We start from the raw sequence: 26269 nt of genomic DNA on the forward strand, positions 1-26269 counted from the left end.
GTTGATGTAAGGAGTGAGGCGGAGTCTACTTCTTACCTTTTCTTTTTGTTCTCTCCCCTTCTACTTCTTCACCCAGGCTCCTCATCCACCACTGAGCCTGGTTGTGTTCATCCAACATACTAAACCATCCATCATGGTTTGTAATAGCTAAGCCCAAAGAGGGAAAACTTTATGATGACTTTGCATGCTACGTGACACATTCAGCCTTAACATGGCTTCTTTGCTTTGTCTTTGCATATTGAGGGACATAACTAACGTGTTGTTGTTGTTTTCTGTCTAAATATAAAACCACGTGGTTTTATATTTGAATTGGTAGATACCTTGTGCTACTTCCTGCTTACAATTGATCTGCTGCTTCATACTTTTGCCTTTTATTCTTTGAAATTCTCAGCTTTTTTCCTTCCTCATTGGCCTTCTTGGACTATTAATAGGCAAATAACTTTTAACAGACTAATTTTATACATTGACCAATGTACTCATTCCAAAGAGTCAAGTGAAAACTCCTCCAGGTGGGGGTCATCTGAATTATTCCTTCTACTTGCCTCACCTAAAAAACTCTAGAGACTCTAGAAAAAGTGCAGCGAAGGGGAACAAAGATGATCAGGGGACTGGAGACTAAAACATATGAAGAACAGTTGCATGAATTGGGCCTGGCTAATCTAGTGAAGAGAAGGACCAGGGGTGACGCAATAGCAGTGTTCCAATACTTGAGGGGCTGCCACAGAGAGGAGGGGGTCAAGCTGTTTTCCAAAGCACCTGAAGGCCAGACAAGGAATCATGGATGGAAACTGATCAAGAAGAGATTCAACCTAGAAATAAGGAGACATTTTCTGACAGTGAGAACAATCGATCAATGGAACAGAAGTTGCCTTCGGAAGTTGTGGGAGCTTCATCACTTGAGACTTTCAAGAAGAGACTGGACTGCCATTTGTCAGAAATGGTGTAGGGTTTCCTGCTTGGGGAGGGTTGAACTAGATGACCTACAAGGTCCCTTCCAACTCTGTTAATCTGTAAAATCTGTACGACCTGAGACTGTTTTGTTTTTTAGCAGCTGGTTTGTTGAACACAGCTGTATAGAGCTCCCTTTATAATATAACAGTTGCGTATAGGGCTCCCTATACACACCTACGGTTTTAAACAATATAGAATAACAATAACAATAACAATAGTAATAATAAGAATAAGAACTGTAGAGACTCTGGCATAAACCAGTACAGGTAGTCCCAATTTATTTATTTATTTATTTATTGGTTCGATTTATATGCTGCCCTTCTCCGGAGACTCAGGGCGACGTACAATGTGTTAAGCAATAGCCTTCATACTTTTGTATATACCTGCTTAGTGGGGCTTTCGGCCCCCCTAAGCAGTGTTCTTTTTTTATACAAAGTCAGCTTATTGACCCCACAATCCGGGTCCTCATTTTACCTACCTCGGAAGGATGGAAGGCTGAGTCAACCTTGAGCCTGGTGAGATTTGAACTTGCAGTAATTGCAGGCAGCTGGTGCTACTTTAACAGCACTTAGTCAGCTGCGCCACCAAGGCTCTTATGGTACTCGGCACACTCAGTGCTGTGCCTAAAGACCTAGGCAAACACTTAAAAACAATTGGCACTGACAAGATCACAATTGGTCAGCTGCAGAAGGCCACCTTACTGGGATCTGCTCACATAATCCGCCGATACATCACGTATTCCTAAACGCTTGGGAAGTGTTCGACTAGTGATTTGGGATATGAAATCCAGCATGGTCATCTCGTTTGCTGTGTATACTGTCAAAAGGAGGAGGAGGAGGAGGAGGAGGAGGAGGAGGAGGAGGAGGAGGAGGAGGAGGAGGAGGAGGAGGAGGAGGAGAAGAAGAAGAAGAAGAAGAAGAAGAAGAAGAAGAAGAAGAAGAAGAAGAAGAAGAAGAAGAAGAAGAAGAAGAAGAAGAAGAAGAAGAAGAAGAAGAAGAAGAAGAAGAAGATGATAAGCAGCAAGAAAAAAATCACAAAGTACCGGGACTTGCAAATTGAAGTTGAGCGACTGTGGAAAAAGAAATTGTGTGTTGTCCCGATTGTAATTGGAGCCCTCGGAGCAATACCCAAAGGGCTACCCTGCTATTTAGAAATTCTAAATTTGCCGGACTTGAACATTTTGACTCTACAAAAAACCACCTTACTCGGAACAGCTTACATCCTCCGACGATACCTTAACAGTTCCTAGGTCCTTGGTTAGGACTCGAGCTGCTGAGCTATTAACCAGCCTCAAAGGCTGTGAATCTCACTAAAGATTAACCAATAAATAATAATAATAATAATAATAATAATAATAATAATAATAATAATAATAATAATAATAATAATAATAATAATAATAATAATAATAATAAAACCGTACTTTGAAACAACTTCTTTCCATCTATTAAAAGGGATCATTTTCCAACTTTTTTTGGGGGGGTCCTTTTGAGAAGGGAGGGGGCGGGCTACGCAGACCACGTGACTCGAGTTCCACGGCCTCTGCAAAGAAAAAAGGGGACCCCCCCCATATTAACTGGGTGATCTCGAGATGCTGCCGGCTTTATTCGGCGCCCGTTGATAACGGGATCGCCTCGCTGAAACCTCCTCCTCTTGCGCTGCAGCTCGGAAACTCCCACCCGGCTGGCAAAAATCTCACCCACCCACCCAGCCAGAGAGGCAGACGAGGCAAAAAGTTCGATCCGCTCAACGCTAAAGGATCGTTTTGTTTTTTTTTTTCGCCAGGACAACAGAATCCAAAACCGAACCGGAGTTGATTGCAACGCTGATTTTGGAGAGAAGCCTCCTTTTGGCCATCGCCCGAAGTGAACTTCCCGAATTGGGCCTACAGAGGGCGCCTCTGCTCGTGCCTCCGTCTCTTCTGCGCTCGACGAATACAGAAGCCTGCAAGCCAACTGGTCTTTCCTCCCCCCCCCAACTCTTCCCCGCCCCCCCTCCTCTCTCCCCAGCTCTCCCCACTCTGTCACTTGCTCTGATTCTCTCTCTCTCTCCCCCCCTTTGCAGAATCTCTCTTTTTCCCAGATCCAGTCGGTTCCTCTCCGCTCTCCACATTTTCCATCAGAGCTTCTTCTGGTTCAGTGGACGTTGGAGCTGTAACTCTTCCCTCTCACATACTGGTGCTGGACCCAGCATCTGTAACAAGTGAGGGCTTCGCATCCTTCGTTGCTCCCCGCAAGGAACATCTGCCGAGGAAATTGGAGGAGGAGGAGGAGGAGGAGGAGATACCTCAGATGCTTCTTCCCTCGTAGGATCTCCGGCGCGCTGATCTTATTTTACTTTGAACACCAAGCAAGAGATGGATAATTCGCTCTCCGTTTAATGCAGCTTGCCTTCGCTCCCCTCCTACCCCCATCACTTCTCTCCATTCCTGGCTGGATTTTTTTCTTCTTCTTCTTCTTCTACTGATGGATGCTTTTCAAACCGAGGGAATTCTTTCCCCATCCTCTTCCTCCTCTCTTTTTTTTTCTTGAGTTAGTGTCCTGACATCTTCTGGCTTGAGGATCGAACACAACTTTTGTGTGTGTGTGTGTGTGTGTTTGTTTGTTTGTATTTTGGCAAAAGAAAGAAAAAGAAAGAAAGAAAAGAATTAAGAATCATCCTAGAAACCTGGTCAGCGTGGAGAACTAAAAACAGCCCTACCCAAAAGGGAGGAGGAGACCGAAGTGTTTTGTACATACGTTTGTGGGATTGTTGCGTTTGGACTGGACCCAAATATCCGTAGGTGTGTGGTTTTTTTTTTTTTTTTTTTGGAAATATGGAGAATAATCTTGGATCTGTTTGGCTACCCAAGCTGGCTTTTCTGCTGTTTGGGATCTCTCTCCTCGCCCTGGATCTTGAAGTCACCGGTAAGTCGTATCTGGCTTTATTTTTTTAATGCGCTCTTTTGAGTTTCGTGGATGGGCGAGAAGAATGGCTTTGGAGAGAGGTTGGCAGGTTGGCATAAGGCGTGATTTGAGTTGCTTGAGAGAGAGAGCTTCCTTTTTGGTCTGGAAAAGGAGAAAAAGAAGCCAGAAGCCTATCGTCAAACCACAACTGGAGCGAAAAGGAAAGATGGGCTGGCATTCCTTCTCTGCTTTGGTGTTTTTAATCTTCTGTTAGCTTCGGTGACCGGCAGTTTAAGAGTAGAAAAAGGGGTAGAGGATTTTGGTCTTTGTTCTTGGGGGGGAAAAAAAGAAAGAAAGAAAGAAAGATCGTCTGTCGATCTGTAGTTTGCATGCACACGGTGCTTCCCAACTCCCATTTGAGTGATACGGGGGCACACCTCTCTCTCTGCAGTTGGTAGACACATTTTCTAATTAAAAAAAAAAGGAGGAAAGCTCATTGTACGGAGTTGGGCTGGAGAAGGCGGCGAGAGAATGAGAAATTGATCAGGGCTTGAGTCGGCATTATCCTGGAAAATCAGCTAGAGACGGTTATGAGACAGTAGATTTTTGGGGGGGGGGGGAAGGGTGAAAATCTTTAAGGGAAGTTGCCCCATTTGATAAGAAGAGAAGGGATCGGTTGGTTTTCCGTGATCGACAGCAGCCATTCATTAACAGGCCGTCTCAGGACAACCCTACGACATCTCACCCAACCTGAGCGCGCATAGCAATGCCCTCTGTGCCACGGGTGAAACAATACACGCCGATTTTCTCTGCCGTTGCCCAGGCAGAAGCAGTTGGCCCAGAAATGCAACATTGGAACCCATGTGCCACAGCGGGAAGAATAATAAAGTTTACTCGAGGCTAGCCGCGTTGAACTGCGCACGAATGCAAACCTTTTGACGGGTATTTGCAAGGGGGGGGGGATGATGTTGGTCGGAGGCTAACAGGTGACTGGGTGAAAAGATTTCTCCTTATTAAACACGGGCGGGCAGGCTTCGCCTTGGTCTCTGCGGTAGACTGGCAACGTGCATTGCAACCCTTGTGTTGGGCTTTTGAAATAGGGTTCTCCCTGGAAATTCCCTGCTTCGAACAGGCAGACCGGGCAGCTCCCACCTTGGGAGATTAATGGCCTTGCCAAGGAAGGAGGGGGAAAAAAAATAATCTCTGTTGGGTCTGCGTTGATGCCCGTGAAAAAGCCACGAGTCGAAATGAAATCGGGGAAATCAGTCAGCATGAGATTCAACATGTAGCGATGCTGAAGAGCGCAGGGAGGTTTGGTGGCTTTTATACTAGCGGTCTCGGTTGTAAGGTGCAGGCAGGGCGAAGGTTCTTTCTCTTTTGGCTGCCTGCAATTAATTGGAGTGGCGGATTGCACGCTCTCTGCGACGGTTGCGAAGTCTTTGTCAGCTTTTATGTCAGTGTCCAGGCTCGGAATAACACCCCACCACCACCACCCCCGGCCCAGCCCAGGGGGAATTCTTGCATGGTACAATTGGACTAAAGTTTCTTTCTCGCCTGCATTTCACCTGGAAGCAAAACTCCCCCCCTCTCTTTTTTTCCCCTTCTCTTTTTTGCAAAAAGGATTGTTTTATATCCCACTGGGGGGGGGGGGGTGATAGGGAGGGAGGGTGAGTAGATTGCCTTTAAAACATGAAGATCCATTCATCTGCTGGATCTATCTCCCCCCCCTCCCCGCCCAATTTCAGCAGCTATTTCCTCTCTTCAGCATCTTAGCGGCGGGGGACAAGCAGGAAGAAAGCAAGATTTCTCTCTATGAAAGAGCCAGTAGGAGGTGCACTTATTAAGGCCAAGTAGCCAAGTCTGAGCTTGGCTGAAATTCCCATTCAGCAGGGCATTTAAAGACTTTGGTGGATGGGTAACAAAAGGCTTTCAGAGCTACTGTACAATGACGCTTTGTCCTTTTTTTTTTCTTTTTTCTTTTTTTTCTTCTTCACTTCCCGCAAAACCCTCTTTGGAAGTGTATTCCTTCCCCCTCTTTAAACTTTCTTTCTGAAAAATGAGCATTTCTCAGAATTGACTTAGAAGGAAAATAAATATATGTTGTCGGTTTGTTCTTTTTTTGTCCCCTCCGTTTTCATTTTCTATTGTTCCCATGTGCCAAAATGTTGAGCGGTAGGAAATCTAGCAAGCCTATGGTGAATGAGCTCCCGTTACTTGGGGGGAGGGGGGCGGGCAATGAGAGTTATTTCTACGGCTTTTCCTTTCTATTGATGTGTTATGGAGGAGAGTGAGAGTGTGTCAGTGTGAAAGGACTCCCGTTTCCGACTATGAATAGCTTGGGTATGCTAGTCTGCAGCTTGGAAATGATAATTTTTTTAAAAAAAATAATAATCAGATCTAAGCTTCTTTTGGAGGGCACTTAATCCCATCATGTAATCATTGGTCTAAGTATAATAGAATTCAAGTTTCAGGAATCATAGAGGGAAGTGAATGTGAAGGACTCTTTTGTCTTGAAGTGGGAGAGAGAGAGAGAGAGAGGGAGGGAGGGAGGGAGGGAGAGAGAGAGAGAGAGAGAGAGAGAGAGAGAGAGAGAGAGAGAGAGAGAGAGAGAGGAACCTGCCCTCAGTCTTTCCATCTTCATTCCCTTCTTCACACTTGTGTGTGGTGTGGAGTCAAGAAACGGGATGAATCAGCTTGTCAGCATCTCCTAGTATCTGAATAGGAGAATAATTATATTCCTGGCAAGTGGTGCAGTATAAATCAATGGGGACCTGTCATAGCATCCATCCATTTCAAGGCTGCGGAGTTGCCCTCTGATCTCGGGGACTGCCACATGTGCATTTAGTTAAATTGGCTGGAAAGGCGCATGGTGCATAGAGGCAAGCTATGATCATTGGGCCACATGGTGCAGTGGCTTCTACAGCCTAAAGTTATGGTTCCTTTGACCTGGATTTGGGCTCTAGTGGGATGAATGGATTGATCCCATGGGAGATACTCGTGCTCTTCTTAGCCACAATTGCTGGTCTGTAAGGTGGACAAACACAGTTTCATTGTGGGAGGGAGTAACAGAAAACCCCAGAACAAGTATTTGTGATAGGGTGAGCCAGATACTTCAAAATAACTTCACAGACGTGTATGAAACTGTTTCTGGAGAAGCTCCAGATCCTTCTGGAGTGGTAAACATTGTGTACACTGAAATATTTTGTATAAATTCACATGTAATTAATATATACTGTATGTGGGGGTTGGGGAGAGGGACAATATAGTTTGACTATTAAATCAATAACTCCTTTGACATGAATCTAGTAAGCGTACCTTGTTTTAGATGAATCATCATGGATGAATTGTAGAACATTTGTTAAAATTCTCTCCTCTCCTATTTCTTTGACAGAAATAGTGCCTTTCAATGCTCAGGTGTTATTTTAACACTCTGTACTCAGATTGAAATCTCAGATTCATCAATATAGAATCATCAATAATTTTATCCTTATGTAAGATCACCTTCTTCCCAACAGAATGATGCTGGGACTGTCAATTCCAGAATTTCAGCTAAGATGTCTCCACAGATTTGAAGGATTTCGAAGTTTTTATGGCACATCTCTGTCTTCAGTTGTAGGAAAACCATGGGGAGTTTCAACGGAGTATGTCTTTTATAAAACTGTAACTGAAGATAGGGCTGTAACCACCGATGTCTAATTCACACATATATTTATCATCACTCAATATCTCATCACTTGTCAGCTTATCACTCAGTGTCTTTCAATGGAATGTGTGAATTACTTCCACCAAGAAATATTGAGTTTTAGGGTGAAATCAGGTGTGAACAATGTGCTTCTGTCTCTGGGCCTGTGGTGGTTGTTTCACAAATTATTGCTCTAATGTTATAGGCATCACGGATTGAATGTGCTTGTGATAACTCAGCATGAGGTAAGAGTAGGGGAGTGTGAAGGAGAATCGGTATACCCAGTGGCTATATGCTTGTCTTTTTCTATTTAGTCCAATACATTGATTTGTTTTTTTCAAAAATATCAACTCACATGAATTTGATGCAAGAATGCTGTCTTGCCACAATGTTTTAGAGGTGACATCTTATCAGCCTTGTACTAGCTTCCATTATCAATAGAAATTGTAAATAAATGCACCCTTAATTTTGTCAATGAAACACTTTAATGTCTCTCTGATTCTCTCTGGTATTTTCATTCACGGTTGGTTCTTACAGCGCTAGACTAACAGATTCGATGCTTTCTGTTCAACATTTGATCTCTATTACATGATATTCATTTATTTATTATACATCATATAATAGAAGTTGGCTGCTCCATTTCATAGTTCAAGAGACCACTTATCCACAAATCATGTCAGATCTTCTTTTTGAAATCCTTGATCTCAGGCAGACGTCTTTGAAGATCAGAATAGCGGTGTTTTAAATAGAAGTACATAATATTCAGCTATATTACCAAATGTCATTTTCTTCTCACTGTCTTTTGTCGCACATGTTTCAAAAGAAAAACCTGTTGCTTGCAAATTGTATTTCTAGTTGAAGGATTATTAGGGGTTTTTTCCCCCTCTCAAAGAACTGCTAATAACAGCTCAGAGATTTTCAAACCCCCATCAAAGTATTCAGGTTTCATGGGACTTGAGACTGAATCCATAGGAGCCTCCTAGAAATAAGATACCTAAGACCATAAGAACTCCTTAGTGTTTTTTTATTAACTGATAATATTTATTTATTACACTGTACTATACTGTATTGTACAATATTATACTGTATTATACTAATACTATATTATACTAGTACTATACTAATACTAATACTATATGGTAAAATAAAGGTTCCCCTCGCACATATGTGCTAGTCGTTCCTGACTCTAGGGGGCGGTGCTCATCTCCATTTCAAAGCCAAAGAGCCAGCACTGTCCAAAGACGTCTCTGTGGTCATGTGGCCGGCATGACTAAATGTCAAAGGCGCACGAAACGCTGTTACCTTCCCACCAAAGGTGGTCCCTATTTTTCTACTTGCATTTTTTACGTGCTTTCGAACTGCTAGGTTGGCAGAAGCTGGGACAACTAATGGGAGCTCACCCCCATTACGCGGCACTAGGGATTCGAACCGCTAAACTGCCGACCTTTCAATCGAGCTCAGCATCTTAGCCACTGAGCCATTGCGTCCCTTCATACTCTACTCTACTCTACTCTACTCTACTCTACTCTACTCTACTCTACTCTCTACTCTCTACTCTACTCTACTCTACTCTACTCTACTCTACTCTACTCTCTACTCTCTACTCTACTCTACTCTACTCTACTCTACTCTACTCTACTCTACTCTACTCTTATTAATTCCCATTTAAAGCATTCTAGAACTACACAGAATTTCCAAGCTTCTGGCCCACCTTTAGACTTGAATAGATGGTAACGTCCATATTTAGGATTTATAGGGATCAGATGAGGATTTAATTTAATTTAATTTAATATTTAAATTTATATACCGCCCTTCTCCCGAAGGACTCAGGATTGAATCAATTGAGAAAGTATTTACAGAATATAAAGTTTTAGAGTGGATGTGCAAAGCATATTACTCTAGGCTACCATTTTGGGTAGTTTCTGGTTCAGTGTTAAGATGGCTAATTACTGTCAGAGGATGTTGCATGTATCAAGCCAGCGCATTATGCCATGATGTAGTTTTTGGGGAGATCATATTATGTAACGCTAGCAAGTGTGTTTGGTTAACCTGGATTTAGAGTTGAAGTGTTCAATTTCCACCTAGCCTTAGCTAAATGACGGGTCCTGTGTGATTGGAAACTCGAAAAGATTTTGACTTCCAAGTTTTCTTTAGTTGGAATCATAATTGCAACCTAAGTTTAAATACACCCATCTAAATTCATACAAATGATCCGGATTAATAGTCTTTCTTTGTCTCCAGAGGTGTTGATGGTCAGGCATTCTTTGGTTCTTTGACAGCATAGATCATTCAGTGTCACAACTGATAACGATGACAGTAGCACTAACAAAAGAAAGTTAAATTTATCTTTCAGCTGTGCATGGCTGTAAAATCTATTTCTTTTATTCAAGTTGGCAAGAACCTGGGATTATTCTACAGCTTTCAAACAACAAGCACTCTTGAAGATGATCTCTTTCGTCCAAGCATCCTTGTGAATGATAGCTTGATCTTTACAGGGCTATACCAAGGGGATTTGAATATGGAAACTTTCATAAGACTTTTAAAAGACATGGAGAGGACTGGGGTATATAGTAGAGACACATGTGCTCTTTCCCCCTTGTTTCATTCCCAATTTGGAACTCCTAGATCAGTGATGGCGAACCTTTTCAGCATCGACTGCCAAAACTGGAATGTGTGTGCATCAGTGGTGGATTCCTCCCAGTTCGGTCCAGTTCGGCCGAGCCGGTAGCGGTGATGATATGACGTGCGAGGACCTTCCAGAAATGACTCTGATCAGCTAGCCACGCCCACCTAGACACATGACCTCTAAGCCACACCCACAAAATAAGCCACGCCCACAGAACCGGTAGTAAAAAAATTTAGAACCCACCCCTGGTGTGCATGTGCGCACGCGGGAGCGCCGGAAACCCTAAGATCAGCTGGCTGGTGCACATGCGCAAGCCAGCCAGCTGGTCTTCAGGTTTCCGGCATGCACATGCATGCCAGTCAGCTGGTCTTCGCGTGCGCCGGAGCACTGGAAACCCAAAGACCAGCTGACTGGCGCACTCATGCCTGTTTTTTGGTCATTTTTTTGGCTGTTTTCAGGCCGGTTTTGGGCCATTTTCAGGCTATTTTGGGGCCATTTTCAGGCCATTTTCTGGCCATTTTCTGGCCATTTTCTGGCCATTTTCTGGCCATTTTGGGGGGCATTTTTGTCTTGAAAAATGCCCCCCAAATGGGCTGAAAATAACCTGAAAATGGCCTGAAAAATGGCATGTTTTTTGGCCATTTTCTTGGCCATTTTCCGGCGCCCCAGCACCTGCGAAGACCAGCTAGCCAGCACGCTTGTGCATGCCAGAAACCAGAAGAACAGCTGGCAATGGTGCGCGTGCCCACAGAGAGAGCTCTGTGCGCCACCTCTGGCATGCGTGCCATAGGTTCGCCATCACAGTCCTAGATGTTTGTATTGGGGAAAAAAAAATCCATGGTCACAAATAGAAGATCCTCCATCCAATGGAAATAGCATTTTTCTGACGGGGATTGTGAAGCCCATGGTGAAAGAGCCCTCCTTCACTTTCCATAGATTCATGTCATCATTTGATCAGGTAAAGATGAATAGCCTTTCTGCTACTTTGGCAGAAGAGTTTCTAGTTTCCAGGATTAATTTGGGAATATGAATGCTTAGCTATGCCCAACTAAAGTGGAAAGGTAGCAGGTGATGGAAAAGACTTCTGACCAGAAGGGTGGAAAATCGTTGCCAGAGTAGACATGATGGCATAAGCCAGACTCACAGAGACATATGGCCTACGAGAGACATTGGCTGGAGTCACATAACCCATTTAATCTAATTAGTGAAGATTCTAGTTTGCCCAACATGGCAGCTCTAAAACCAGTAGATTGGATTTGGCAATCTGCTAAACCTCATATATGTGTACAATGCAGCAGAGGTAAAAACTTTGTTGTATGTTCTCCCACTGCAGCTGCTAACCCTTTAACTGATATGTCATTCTTGTTCTGTCCCGGTCCCCACACACACACAAACAGCCAGCCGGGGGTTAAAGAAGTACTCGGCACACACAAGGTTCGTTATCAGGAACTTGGCAGCAATACAATAACCGTCTGCCAAGTGCTTTACTACAAGAAGAGGGAGTGTTCCTCCACCAGATAACACCAACGTATACACACAGTTTTCAAAACAGTCCAGCTCAAACATGAAACCTTCAGCAGATTTGGCGTTGTACAAAGTGACTAGCCAGAAGTTAGCTTTGTCCGTCACAGAGTCTAAATGGCCACCACACTCTCTTATATAGCCTGTGGGGTGTGGTCCAGTGACTCAGCTTAATCCCTGGCACGCCTCCTCATCTGCTGCAAACGTTTATCTCGCCTTCGTTGGCGTGGATCCAGGAACGACTTATCACCCCCATCGCTGTCATTGGAGACACCTGGCTCCTGGTCAATCTCCTCTCCCTCAGCAGACACCTGAGGCATTTCCAGAGAGGAGGGGCCTGGAGAGGGAGGCCTGGCCGGCTCCTCTCCTTCATGTTCGGAGCCTTCTCCCTCCGATAAAATGGGCTCGGAGGACGGAGCCACAACAATTCTCTGCTCTATCACATCTACTTGTCCCATCAGGCCAGGACAGGAAGAGCATGTCCCGAGTACCATCCATGAAGGAAAATCACCTGACCAGAAGGAGAACTTTACCGTGGCACCCCCATTCTGGAACTTCATCCCCCTGAGATCAGAATGGTTCTGACTTAATTGGCCTTCTGGAAGGGGTCTGAAGACATGGCTTTGTCATCTGACCTGGAGATGTAATAGTGGGGAATGCGGTGCCTGCAAAATGGCTGTTCTGTTAGTGAGCTATATTGAATTTTCCTACATGTTATGATTTTTTTCAAAATAGTTTAAATAATTGTTATTGTTTTGATGGTTAATCTTGGTTATGGTTTTTTGCAGGGGGGGTTGCATTTTTAATTCTATATGTGAGGTGAGTGGCTAAATAATTTGAATATAGGCTAAATAAATTGAATACAGGCATTCCTCAATTTACGACATATCTGAAAAAACGGGACTTACAACCTGGACCCGAGTTCGGAGAGTCGAGTTCCCCCCCGTCCCATAGTCATGTGACTGCATTTGAGATGCTTAGCAACAAAGCCACATTTATAGCCGTTTGCAACTTCCCACAGTCATGTGACCATGTTTTACAATGGTTTTGCCAAAAACCATCACTTATAGTACTTCCATTTTTTCAGCAAAATAGTGCCTTAATGAACAGGATGGCCAGCGTCCGATGACAGATATGACACAAGAAGAAGAAGAAGAAATAAAGAATGTGTTCATTTAATAACCATGGCGTTCATTTACACAACTGCCACAAAAAAAATCGTAAAATGTTATGACTGTTACAACTTACGACCGTAATGGGCAGACTCCCTCATGGCCATAACTCTATGATTACTGTCAATAAATAAATATGAAGCATGCTGGTGTATTATGCCTAAATTGTTCCTAAGAGCCACCTTCCTGTGACTGTGGGATATCAAGCAGCGGTGGGGTTCCAATATTCTTACCACTAGTTCACCACGCGTGCACACGCTCGCTTAGTTCATGTGCCATCTGCGCATGCACCCGGCCTTCCGTGCATGCACTTTGCTTGTTCATGCACTTTCTGCGCATTCCCCCGGCCTCGAAAATGTGCCTAATTAGGACATCTTAGAGCCGGGGTGGGTGGGCAGGCCCACCCACGATCTTCACTACCAGTTCGCCTGAATCGGTACAAACCGGCTGAATACCACCTCTGATATCAAGAGGAAATGATGTAAGACCTGCTTTTTCAATGAGCAGCAGTGAACAGGTCTTCATCCAGGCAACTCTGCATGTCCGTCCTTCTTGAGGCTTCCATCTTTTGTACTCGGATTTGATCTTGCCTCTCCAGATGTGAGATTCAGATGGGATAGCTAAGGCTTCTTTGTTTGAATGGCCCACCTTGCCATTCATTCCAGTCACAAAGTTGCTTTCAGCCTTCCCATTGTGTTCTTCTGCTGGGATGAACCAGATCATTAAAAAAAAGAAAAGGAAAAAAAAAAGAGAGGGTAATTGGAATATCGCAAGCCGATGCAGCTTCAATAACTTGCACTTTACTTGATGATCATTCAGAGTAATTTCACCCAACACCATATGTTTATCTGAGTGCACTTTAGCAATCTCACAGATCTCTTGATGATTAGGAGCTGTCAGACTGGCTGACAGTTGAACATTATGGAAACCTCTTCACAGTGGACGCTGTCAAAGCCAAACTGGGAGGACAGCTTATTGAATATAGTTCTGTATCAATTTCTTTAGCTTTCCATGCCTCTGACATGAAAGGGTTTGAGGCCTGGTTAATTATTCTTTGGGTACCTAGAGCAATGTTTCTTAACCTTTTTTGATTTTAAGATTTACGGACTTCAACTCCCAGGATTCTGCAGCCAGCATGGAATTCTAAGGGGTTGAAGTCCACCCATTCTGGGAGTTAAAGTCTGCACATCTAAAAGTCTGCAAAGCTGAGAAACACTGACGTTAGGGATCCTAATATGGTTGAACCCAGAGGTGGGATTCACTTACCTTCCCTACTGGTTCGCAAATGTGAGCGCGCACCACTGCGCTCCTCTGCGTATGCTCATGGCCTTCTGCGCATGTGCAGTAGTCGTGCATTACGTCTGGGCAGGTGGGCGGAGCTTCCCACAGTTGTCGCTACCAGTTCGTGTGATCTGGAGAGAACTGGCTGAATCCCACCACTGGTTGAACCGCAGAATATAGTCACCAATCTGACCACTAGGCAGGTAGAAGAAGAATGAGAGAAGACAAATGTTCTTTCGCTACCTCTGATAAATCTTTCTTTCCCCCTTTTCTTCCTGGAAGTAGGCTTGGAGCAAGGAGTTAGAAGCAAAGATTGAGAAGAATGGAAGGGGAAATTATGCAGCATCTTAGCAACCTAGTGCCCTTCAGGTGTTTTGGATCTGTTTCGTTGCTTTTGCCTAGTATCCTCTGCCTCTGTACAATGGGAAATGAAGTCTGAAAATCTGAAGGGCAGCATGAGCTGCTTCTTCTTATTGCTTCTTATTGACAAACAACCAAGTTCAGAGAGTATCAAGGGACCCTTCATTTCAACCCTGAAGCTGCAAATATTTGCCTCTATGGGTACATATTTTAATACATGCAGAATCTTGAAGCTCTGCACTCTAGGGTAGTGAGTCCAAAACCAGACAAAATCAATAGCAAAGCAGAGGGTCCAGCAGTACAAATCTAACTTTGAGCTTTAAGGGATGGTGACCGCAAAACGGCTCCCTTTGCAAGGTTTTACCAGCTGCCAGTGACACAGGAGAGAACTCTACAATAGTGGCCCTTGGGTTGCGAATGCCCTCTCTTGAGTTGCCATCTCCAGTAGATGATAATTTCCAGGCAGGTTCTTTGTTTAGACCAGGGGTCTGCAACCTTAAATACTCAAAGAGCCATTTGGACTCGTTTCCCACAGAAAAGAAAACACTGGGAGCCACAAAACCTGGGTGGGCGTGGCCAACTCGATGTCACGCACTTCCACCAGTCACATGACCCCCCCCAGCCACGCCTACCCAGTCGGTCATTAGGGCAGAGAACCTATTGTTAAAAAACACCAGGAACCACAAAATCCTTTTGACATCTCTCTCTCTCCCCTCCCTCCCTCCCTCCCTCCCCCCTCCCCCTCCCTCTCTGTATCTCTCTATGTCTCTCTCTCTCTCCACCTCTCTCTGTATCTCCCTGTCTCTGCCCTGGCTGCTTCTCCATCCCCCACCATCGCCCTTACCTTCTCAGGCCAAGCGAGGAGTGACTGTTAGGGGAGGGCAAGGGGTGGGACCAGCCTGTGGTGGGATCACCTGACAGGGAGCCACAGCAGAGGGCCCAAAGAGCCACATGCGGCTCCAGAGCCACAGGTTGCTGACCCCTGGTTTAGACTAAGCATTCATTTTCAGCATCCCATCTATGACTGCATCACATATCCATAGCAAGCCATTTTTCCTCTCCACATCACTTTCCAAATTTGCAGCATAGCCATTGAACTTCCCAGCATTGGCCTTTGGAGCACCTTGTCCCCTGAGATTTGTTTGATCTTGACCCTGTTGGCAATCCTTGGAAGACCATGGAATCCTGTAAATTGAATGAGCCTATCATTGTGGTTTTCATGGCATGACTATAGTCATTAGGTTGAGTTGATTGTCACTGTTGTTATTAGTTGTTGTTTAGTGTTACTATTCATTATTATTATTATTATTATTTTGGTTTTCTTTCTGATGTTTCCCATCCAGTTGTGGTTGTAAGATGGGTGGCTATATGTAGTTAAATAATAATACAGCTTATATCCTGTGACAATGTATTTACCACCATCAAACAGCAACATCTGCCTATCCCAGGTCCTTGGGAAGGACTCTATAAGCAGGAAAAAAATGTCAAAACCTATAGAAGAGCAGGAAGAACTTGGGATGGAGTCAAGAGAGGAATCAGCTTAGAGTCATTAGGTTCCCACAAACGGTCTAAGTCCAACCCTTCTTGAATTCCTTCAACTCTTATTTAGGGTCAATTTAGTGGTGACCCTTTAGTTCAGGGATCTCCAACCTTGGCAACTTTACGACTTGTGGACTTCAACTCCCAGAATTCCTCAACCAGCCATGATTAAGGATTACCTGTACCAAGGACTACCTGTATCATTGGATTGGGGGGAAAAACCACAATGGTGTAGATCTGTGGTTTTCAACCTTCAATGCTTTAAGAGATGTGGATGTTAACTCCCAGAATTCTCCAGCCAGACATGAGGAATTCTGGGAGTTGAAGTCCACAAGTCATAAAGTTGCCAAGGTTGGAGACCCCTGCTTTAGTTCATTAGATTCTTCTGTATAAGATGAGCAATAAATCACCTTAAATGAAACTAAATGTGCGCTCCTGATTCTTCACACCTAAACAATCAAGTCTAAACATCTGACTTAGTGTGAGGCTAATCTTAATAATAATAATGCAATAAAACACAGACTACCATCACCAAAGGGGTGGCATTGCCATGAAGAATTCTTGAAGAATTGTTTGTGTGTTGCAAGAGTTGTGTCTTATTTGCACAACCTGGAGTCTATTACATTCTTTCCCTGGTCCTAACTTCTTCCTCTTCACTTCAAACAGAAGAAAGTGTTGCGTGTGATTTTACAAACAGCTTAAACTGGAAAGAAGCCACTGTAAGGATCATTAACTAAATGTGTACATATGGCTAAATCCAATAAAACTGTGTTCCTGGTTTTGGCAGTTGTTAGATATAAAATGCCTGCATGAGTTCTGACTATTTTTTTTTTAATAGGATCTAATAATTACTTAAAATGTAACATGATAATAGATGACTTATCTAATTGTCCTGGTATATACATTTCACAGCATCCCATCACGCTCTGCGGAAGACATATAAATAAACATAACACTGATAATAATTTTCTCTATTTATTCTTGTAATCCTTCCAACAAGGATTCTGATTTATATACTTGTTGGATTCTCTCTTGGTAGTTTTGTTAATGCAGTTCTGATCTTCAGAAGAACATTTTGCTTTAATGGAAGGTCTTCTTTTAAAGGGCCTCTGCAAAGTGGAAGGGCCAGGCCACTTGAATGAAGCTGACCAACTGATGTTGGTCTCAAGATAACAAAGGGAGGAACAGCTGAGAAAAATCAGTCTCACATTTTGGGCTTCAGGAATGGAGATTTCAGTGAACTCGGAGGAAAAGTGAGCAACATACCAGGCAGGGGTGCTATTCAGCAGGTTCTGACAGGTTCTGGAGAACCAGTAGTGGAAATTTTGAGCAGTTCGGAGAACCGATAGTGAAAATTTTGAGTTCTTTGGAGAATCGGCAAATACCACCTCTGGCTGGCCCCAGAGTGGGGTGGGAATGGAGATTTTGCAATATCCTTCCCTTGGAGTGGGAAGGGAATGGAGAGTTTGCAGTATCCTTCTCCTGGAGTGGGGTGGGAATGGAGATTTTGCGGTATCCTTCCCCTGCCATGCCCACCAAGCCATGCCCATCAAGCCATACCATGCCCGCCAAGCCCGCCAAGCCACGCCCACAGAACTGGTAGTAAAAAAAATTGAATTCCACCACTGATACCAGGGCTTCAAAAGCTAAAGGATAAACAAGCCAAAAAGGGAGATCCTGAAGGTACATAAATGATCTCCATGAAAGTAAATTAAAAAAAGAGAAACTATAAAACATTTTTGAGGATGAAGGTGCTGGTTATCATCTCTAAAGGCTTACACGACAGAGGGACAGGTTATTTGTGGGATCACCTTTCACTGAAGGTATCTGTCCATCTTACTAAATTTGATAGGATAGTTGCATACAAGGTCCTTTCCTTTAAATGTTGCAACCTGATGGGTCTTTAGAAATGCATCTTCATGTTGGTCACCCCAACTCTTTGGAATAGCTTCCTACCTCAGATCTAAGGTCCCTTCCATTTTAGTCTTTCAGAAGCCATGAAGACCTGATGGTTCTCTGAGCATTGGGCTAGGATGGGGGTTGAGCTGGAGGCTGCTTGTTGGTTTGGCATCTGGGGAAGAATTTTTTTGTTTAGTTTTGGTTTTCAAGGATTTTTCTGAGCCACCTAGAATCATTATATGAGGTAGGCAGTCATATAGGTTTGGTAAATAGCAAATAAAAGTACAGTGAACGCCAAAATCAGTGAGAAGCTGAGAAATTCTCTTTATTGTATTCTCTTTATATGTTGCTCAGGTTAGACTGTACTTGGAATTCTATATCCCATTTTGGGCATTATATTTAGAAATGGACACGGAAAAGCTGCTGTAGATTCAAAGGGGAGCTACTATGGGACTAACAGAATTTAAAACCTAATGCTTTGAGGAACAGCAAGCAGAGATGGATATCTTTTAGCCTGTAGGCAAGAAAACTAAAGGACATTATGATAGATTGTCTGGTTCTTTTTTGACAGCTGATAAGCTGTCGAAAAAGAATAGATTGAAATTAATAGATTGAAAATTAATTGAAAGAATAGAAATAGAATGAAAAGAACAGATTGAAATTAACTTGAAGAAAATTTCAGTTGAATATTAACAGGAATGTCCTGATGGTAAGGATTAAAGTTAATACCACTTTATAAGTAAGACTACACTTGGAATACTGCATCCAGTTTTGGTCACCATGATATTAAAAAAATGTTGAGACTCTAGAAAGAGTGCAGAGAAGACCAACAAAGATGATTAAGAGACTGGAGGCTAAAACATATGAAGAACGGTTGCAGGAACTGGGTATGTTTAGTTTAATGAAAAGAAGGACTAGGGGTGACATGATAGCAATGTTCCAATGTTTGAGGGGCTGCCACAAAGAAGAGGGGGACAACCTATTCTCCAAAGCATCAGAGGGCAGGAAAAGAAGCAATGGATGGAAACTAATCAAGGAGAGAAGCAATCTAGAACTGAGGAGAAATTTCCTGACAGTTAGAACAATTAATCAGTGGAACAACTTGCCCCCAGAAGTTGTGGGTGCTTCCATCATTGGAGGTTTTTAAAGAAAAGATTACACCAGCCATTTGTCTGGAATGGTATAGGGTTTCCTGCCTGAGTAGGGAGTTGGACAAGAAGACCTCCAAGGTCCCTTCCAACTCTGTTATTCTTTAATTGATAAACAATAGAACTCTATGCCTAGAGCTTTTCAAATGGGGCTGGATGGCCATCTTTGGAGGATGATTACAGGTAGTCCTTCACTTACAATCATTTGTTTAATGAGCATTTGAAGTTATGATGATGTTGAGAAAAATGATTTATGGCAAGTCCTTTTGCATTTATAACCATCGCGCTCACTGAGGTGGAGTTTGGAGTAGAAAACATTAAGTTCTCTTCAATTCAGTCTATGAAGCAGCACGTTGCAACAGTTACTTTTCTCTGATTTACTTAGCAAGTCTACTTTTGTTTTTTTCCCTTTGCGTACTACGCAACTCATCGTTAATTAATTTGTAGATTAAGACAAATCTATGTATTGTTTGTTCATGTTTTTTTAACAGAATAACAGGATAAATAACAGAGTTGGAAAGTCTTCTAGTCCAGGAGTCTCCAACCTTGGCAACTTTACGACTTGTGGACTTCAACTCCCAGAATTCCTCAGCCAGCGCATTTGGGAGTTGAAATCCACAAGTCGTAAAGTTGCCAAGGTTGGAGACCCCTATTCTAATCCAACCCCCTGCTCAAGCAGGAGACCCTATACCAGTGATGGCTAACCTTTTTGCCGTCACATGCCCAAAATGGGGTGAGCACGGGGGGTCATGCACATGCGTGCCCACACCCATAATTCAATGCCCCCCTGTGCCCTGCCCCCCCCATGCACGCGCGACCCCCTCCATGCTCCCCTCACTTTTGGCACATGATGGCACAAAGATTACTGGTGGGCCCGGTAGGCCTGTTTTTCACCCTCCTCAGGCTCCAGAGGCTTTCTTGGAGCCTGGGGAGGGCAAGAAAGGAGGCCTTCCGGAGGCTAGAATCCGCCCGTTTCCCGACTTCCGGTGGGCCCGGAAGGCCTGAAAATCAGCTGGCTGGTGTGCGCATGCATGCTGGAGCTGAGCTAGGGCAATACTTGTGTGCCCACAGATATGGCTCCGGGTGCCACCTGTGGCACTCGTGCCATAGGTTCTCCATCACAGCCCTATACCATTTTGGACAAGTGACTGTTCAGTCTCTTCTTAAAAGCCTCCAGTGATGAAGCGCCCACAACTTCCAGAGGGCAAGCCATTCCGCTCATTAATTGTTCTCACTGTTAGGAAATTTCTCCTTCATTCTAGGTTGTTTCTTTCCTCGATTAGTTTCCATCCATTGTATCTTGCTTTGCCTTCTTGTGCTTTGGAAAATAGGTTGATCCCCTATTCTTTGTGGCAGCCCCTTAAATATAGGAATAGTGCTATCATGTCACCCTTCTTTCACTACTCTTTCTTTTCACTTTTGTATTTGTAGTTTTCCACGTATTTCCCCTCCTTTTTTTAGTATTTTGTTATTTTTCAGTAAAACTTATTAAGAAATAAACAGTAACATTCAAAAAATGAGTTCTTATACAAGTTAATTTTTCATAGCTGACCACAGAGATGGATGGAACTGGACTAATGTAGAAAATGTCCACATTTGTAATTGGACGTAAATATTGATTTTACCTGAACAACAAACATTTTGCCGAGTGTCCTTATTGAATAAGCTAAAAAAAAAAATATCAAAAATCGTGTGGCTTCGTTAAAATAATCCTTGAAGTGGCTCTTGAAATGTGTTCCTTTCTCTTGTGGATAAAAATAGAAATGATCTGGGCTACACGCTGATAGTTTCTCTGTTTTTAAAGCTATGCAAATTGAGTATAATAATATAATCATGTGAAGTCAAAATGAGTTTTGCCAGTTTTATTCTGTGACAATTGCTCTGTTAGCCTTATTCAGACATTTGTTCTTGCCCTATGTGTGTTTCTTATACAATTGTTCATTGGCACATGGGATGGGAGTCAACAATCACTTGTGAATCGAGAGGAAAAGTGAGATGGGATACAGGCATTCATCTTTATTAAGCTGTGTATGTCACACAGAAGACTTAGGTCTTCAGGGCAAAAGCATTGTGGATTGTTTGCAATTCAGTTTCTGTGGAATGAGAAAACATTGATTGAAATTTATATAAAAAAAATCCTCCATGGAGTGCAAAGGACAAGAATAGTTGTGAATGGATAAGTGAGAGAGATTTGAAGAAAAGATGAATAAAGTAAGCAACCCAGCCTTAGGATTAAGGTGGCTGATGAATGCTCAATTGGATAGACTACGAATTGGGAGAAAAGGCTTTGGAAGGTATTTTTGGGCAAAGAATAAGGTAAAAGTAAAATAGATGTAAATGGGAGTGAACACACACCACCGCAAACACACCAGAAACAGTTAGATGGCTATTTTCCTTAAATATTGAACTAAAACATCTTATTGTGAATCCTATTGTGAATCTTTAGCTTTACACTGTGGCAATTTTATTGTGGTTTGACTCTAATTTAATGTTTCATTTGGTTTATTGTTCACACATTTACATGCATGTATTTGCTGATGCTTTATTTAAACTTATATTTGTGTTTACATGTATAAAGTGGTTTATTAGGGTTGTTTATCAGTAATTGCATGACCTCTGTTGATGCCATAAACTAACTAACTAACTAACTAACTAACTAACTAACTAACTAACTAACTAACTAACTAACTAACTAACTATAGAAGGAAAAGGGGAGATTTTGTGCAACAAAGCTTGCCCAGAAAGACGCAGTTTAAGAAACTGAGCTGGATAATGAAGTGGGGAAGAGGTCATAAACTTTTAATATTATGTGATTTTATCTATCTATCTATCTATCTATCTATCTATCTATCTATCTATCTATCTATCGACCGACCGACCGACCGACCGACCGACCGACCGACCGACCTATCACATAGTAATATATATGGCTGTTCAGTCTTTTCTTAAAAGCCTCCAATGATGAAGCACCCACAACTTCTGAAGGCAGGCAGTTCTACTGGTTAATTATTCTCACTGGTAGGAAATTTCCCCTTAGTTCTAGGTTGTTTCTCTCCTTGATTAGTTTCTACCCATTGTTTCTTGTCTTCCTTCTGGTGTTTTGGAAAATAGATTATCCGGAAAATATTAGCTGCTTCAGTTACATTAGAAAATGCATTATAGCATCTAGTTGAAGTTTTGCGTTAATATGTTTGTTTGGAAAATTTGAATGTAAAAGGATATAGAACAAAATAAATAAGACAATTTCTATTATTTTTATGCTACAGCTACTCAGTTTTTTCTCTTCCTTTTCAGGCAACTATGAAAGTCTCTTAGTGGTATTTTATTAACCTTTTTATGAAACTGGGAATTTATCTTTGCAGTCTGAAAATAAAGGGAATGACACAACACACATTTTATTTTAATACATGAGCTCTAACACGTGGTGAAATCATTTTTTTTAGTATTCTGGGCCCTGTTTAATAATTATTAAGTGTAGACACAGACTAACAAACAACATAACGCTAAGCTTAAACAGACGATTTAAAACCATTCATTTCAGTCCCTGATTGTGATTAAAATCCTTTTTACTCCCAATTTACAGTGACAATCTGAAACAAAACAATCCTGCCAATGGCTCCAGGCCAACATACACATTCAAATGAGAAGAGCTGATGTGTCTGAGCAAGGGACAAAGGCATTAATTTTAAGCATTAAAAAAAGTGCTTTTCGTGTATGTTTGGAAAATGACTTTTCTTTCTTTGCAGAAATATTGCTACAGCTTTAACATGGAATTTAAGATGACAGAGGCATTAGATGATCTGCCTCCAAAAAAATTTATCTAATCCAATAGATTCTTGAATGGTGAATGTTTTTAGATATTTCCCAAAAGACAGAGTCAGTGATCTTATGGAATGGGAATGGAAGAATAGTTCTTTGACACAGTTGCCCCTAAGCATCTTGTCAAGTGCTTCACAACTTCTTCTTCATTTTCTGACTAGATGATGGATACAGCATAGTGCCTAGAACAGTGATGGTGAACCTTTTGGTGTGTCAAAAATTCAGAAATTCCTAACCTGACTCTGCAGAGATGGGATCATCAGACTTCCTTGTGAAGAAGTAACTTCAAGGCTGTTACATGCAAAAGCCAGTTCATTCTTTTCCTTTTCTCCTTGGTTAGATTAGGCCAAATCTGATTAATAGGGACAGTATCATACCCTCTGTTTGAACAAAAGAGAATCAATTCTCTATCTCTCCCCACCCCCAAGGTTGGGCCTGAAGTACAGGTAAAGGTAAAAAATTTCCCCTTCCAGTTGTGTCTGACTCTAGGGGGCAGTGCTCATCTCCGTTTCTTGGCCGAGGGGGCCAGTGTTGTCCAAAGACACTTCCGTTTTTATGTGGCCAGCATAATTGTATGCCAAGGTGCATGGAATGCTGTTACCTTTCCACCAAAGTGGTACCTATTTATCTACTCACCTTTGCATGCTTTTGAACTGCTAGGTGGAACAACTAGCTAGGGAGCTCACCCTGTCGCATGGCGCTGGGGTCTTGAACCTGGGCTGCCAGCTTTCCAGCTGACAAGCTCAGTGTCTTCAACCACTGAGCCATCATGGACCCTCTAGCTCCAATGCTGCTATTCAAAAAGGCCGTCTTATGCCATTTCCCAAAGCATGTGAGCCTTGGACAACCACATGTTTGCCTCCATGGCCCAGTACTCCCCAGGATCTGCCATGGATTGTTTACCTTCATGTGGTGTTCTTTTTCTGTTGACAGGGCCCTGCAGCCTACCTGAGGCATCTCTGGGTCACCCAAGTTCTTCATTCTTGAGGTGGCTTTGGAGAATATTCTTCCACAGCCTCTGCGGCTTCCAAAAATTATGAGAAAGCACGCCGGTTCTCGTGCAATTTTTGGAGGCTCTGAAGGTTATATGAGAGCGCATCCATATTCTCATACAATCTCTGCAAATAAAGGGAGAAAAGAGTGTGTTTTTGAAAATAGTTGTTGGATGTTGATGAATGCTGGTGTGTCATGGCATGTCATCTTTGACACATGTGTCATAGGTTCATTATCACTGGTCTAGAATCATGTGTGGCCTAGGAGGCCTCAAATGGTTTGAAGATGTTCCAATAATTATCAATGTCATTGGAAGCCAAGGTTATATCTATGGTCAATGATGCCCATACGGCCATCCCTACTACCAGCTTCAGTTGCTATTCTAGCACAACCATTTCCTAAACAAGGACAGTCCAGTTACATTGTCTGCACCTTATGTTTGGTTCACAGTCATGTGCTCTAAGGAGGCTACCATTGGACCTGGCCTGGAAAATAAACCTGTTGCCAAATGTAGAACAACTTTGAACCAGTATAACTTGAGACTTTTTCTCTTGAAGTCCATGGAGGGAAATCCTGTCTTTGCTGGGAACCACAAAATGGCATCTTGCTTTGGGTATCCCAAAGGTGCTTTTTCAAAAGGCAACTGGACTTTGTTTTTTCTTTCAAGATGTTTTGCTTCTCACCCAAGAAGCTTCTCAGATGAGAAGTGAAACATCTTCAAGGAAAAAACAAAGTCCAGTTGCTTTTTGAAAAAGCACCTTTGGGACAACCATGACCTGGATGATTGAGAATCTCCACAGATACTTGCACTGGATAGATTTTTGTTACTCTGGATTGCTTCTTATTCTGAAATCCGCAAGACATCTCCTATTATATTTTTGGAGCCCTATTGAACAAATATCTCTTCATTCTTCTTTCTGTGAGAATTCTGAGTGAATAGTTTTCATTTCTCTTCCCCATTTCCTTCTTTTCTATTCAGACTACTAGAGTTGGAAGGGACCATGGAGGTCTTCTGCTCCCACCTCCCTTATTCAAAAATAGAACACCATTTTTAGTTTATTGGGTTTTTAAAATTTATTAGTCTATATTTTGCATGCCGTTTTGAAATGGCTCTGTATATGAAACCATATAAAAATAACATTTCATGATAATGATTAGCACCTTTAATAATGACAGTAACTACCATAATGTAACCAATTATATCCACAGGACAGATGTAACTCATGTTTTAATGGCATAATATTGTGTCTAACAAATTCCCCATATCAGAAAAGGAAGGAAGATGGCTGACACTCACTAATATCACCTTCATTGAAACATTGATCAATTTCTTAATACCAGCCTAGCTGCGCTAGTAAATGCAAAGCATTTGTGAGGCGAGAGTAAAAAGATTTCAATGGGCTTATGGGGCAAAACTCATTTAACAACTGTTTTGATTAGAAACAGAATTTTGTGGTTGTAAGTCAAGGACTACCTGTCCTAAACTGGAAAAAACTGTCACATTTTTACATTGTTATAAGTAGGATTTAGATTAGTGTATACATTGTCTTGTGTTTCGTGTTCCAAGTGCTTTCATTAAAACTCTCCTCTCTCCAAGTTCCAGATTTTCACAAATTAAGACCCTGGGGCCATCTATTCTCCCTTACCCCCACCTGATTCTTGGAAATAGACTCCATTCAAAGTTATTATCAATCTGAAATGTTTACTGGGACAAAAAGGAAGAAATAACCAAACACATGATTGGAGCATAATCCTATATTTACTAATTATATTTAGTTAAAATTAAATGAAATTTCTGGTTTCAAATCCTAGTTCTAACCACTGTTTTGGGGTGGAGAGTCATTTAAGGCACGATGCGAACTGGTAGTAAAGGTAAGTAGAACCCATCCCAGGAAGGAAGGAAGGAAGGAAGGAAGGAAGGAAGGAAGGAAGGAAGGAAGGAAGGAAGGAAGGAAGGAAGGAAGGAAGGAAGGAAAGAGAGGAGGGAGGGAAGGAGGAAGGGAGGGAAGAAAAAGAAAGGAAAGAAAGAAGGAAGGGAAGACAGAAGAAAGGAAAGAAAGAAAGAAAGAAAGAAAGAAAGAAAGAAAGAAAGAAAGAAAGAAAGAAAGAAAGAAAGAAAGAATTCATTCTTTCCGTGCATTGCCTAGAGCCAGTCTTGTAAGAAGGACAATTATGGATGTCTCTCCTTGCAGTGGAGTTTTTATGTCAGTTTTGTCTTCTTTGTTACAATTTATCATAACTTCTTTCATCTACAACTGAGCACCTAAGAAGTGGAGACAGAGGAAAGAAATATGAATTGCAACTTTCTCATTACAAATGCCTCCCTTTGTAGCTAAAAGAGGAGCAGAGACTGGATACTGTAGATTTAATCTTACCAACCCCCAAGTGATCTT

The 26269-nt window shown here is 42.3% G+C and overlaps 1 protein-coding gene across 1 annotated transcript in view; it reads left to right on the plus strand.

Moving 5' to 3' along the window:
- The first annotated feature begins 2976 nt into the window (after positions 1 to 2976).
- The window catches only part of DCC (DCC netrin 1 receptor), a 1302851-nt gene continuing 1279558 nt past the window's right edge, over positions 2977 to 26269 (plus strand). Inside the window, exon 1 of the mRNA XM_034401555.3 lies at positions 2977 to 3857. Coding sequence (XP_034257446.1) covers positions 3767 to 3857 — 91 coding nt within the window. The 5' untranslated portion in view covers positions 2977 to 3766. The remainder of the gene's footprint in view (positions 3858 to 26269) is intronic.

The sequence above is a fragment of the Pantherophis guttatus genome, chromosome 2 (assembly GCF_059756535.1).
Source record: "Pantherophis guttatus breed Tessera chromosome 2, ASM5975653v1, whole genome shotgun sequence".
NCBI classification, from domain to species: Eukaryota; Metazoa; Chordata; class Lepidosauria; order Squamata; family Colubridae; genus Pantherophis; species Pantherophis guttatus.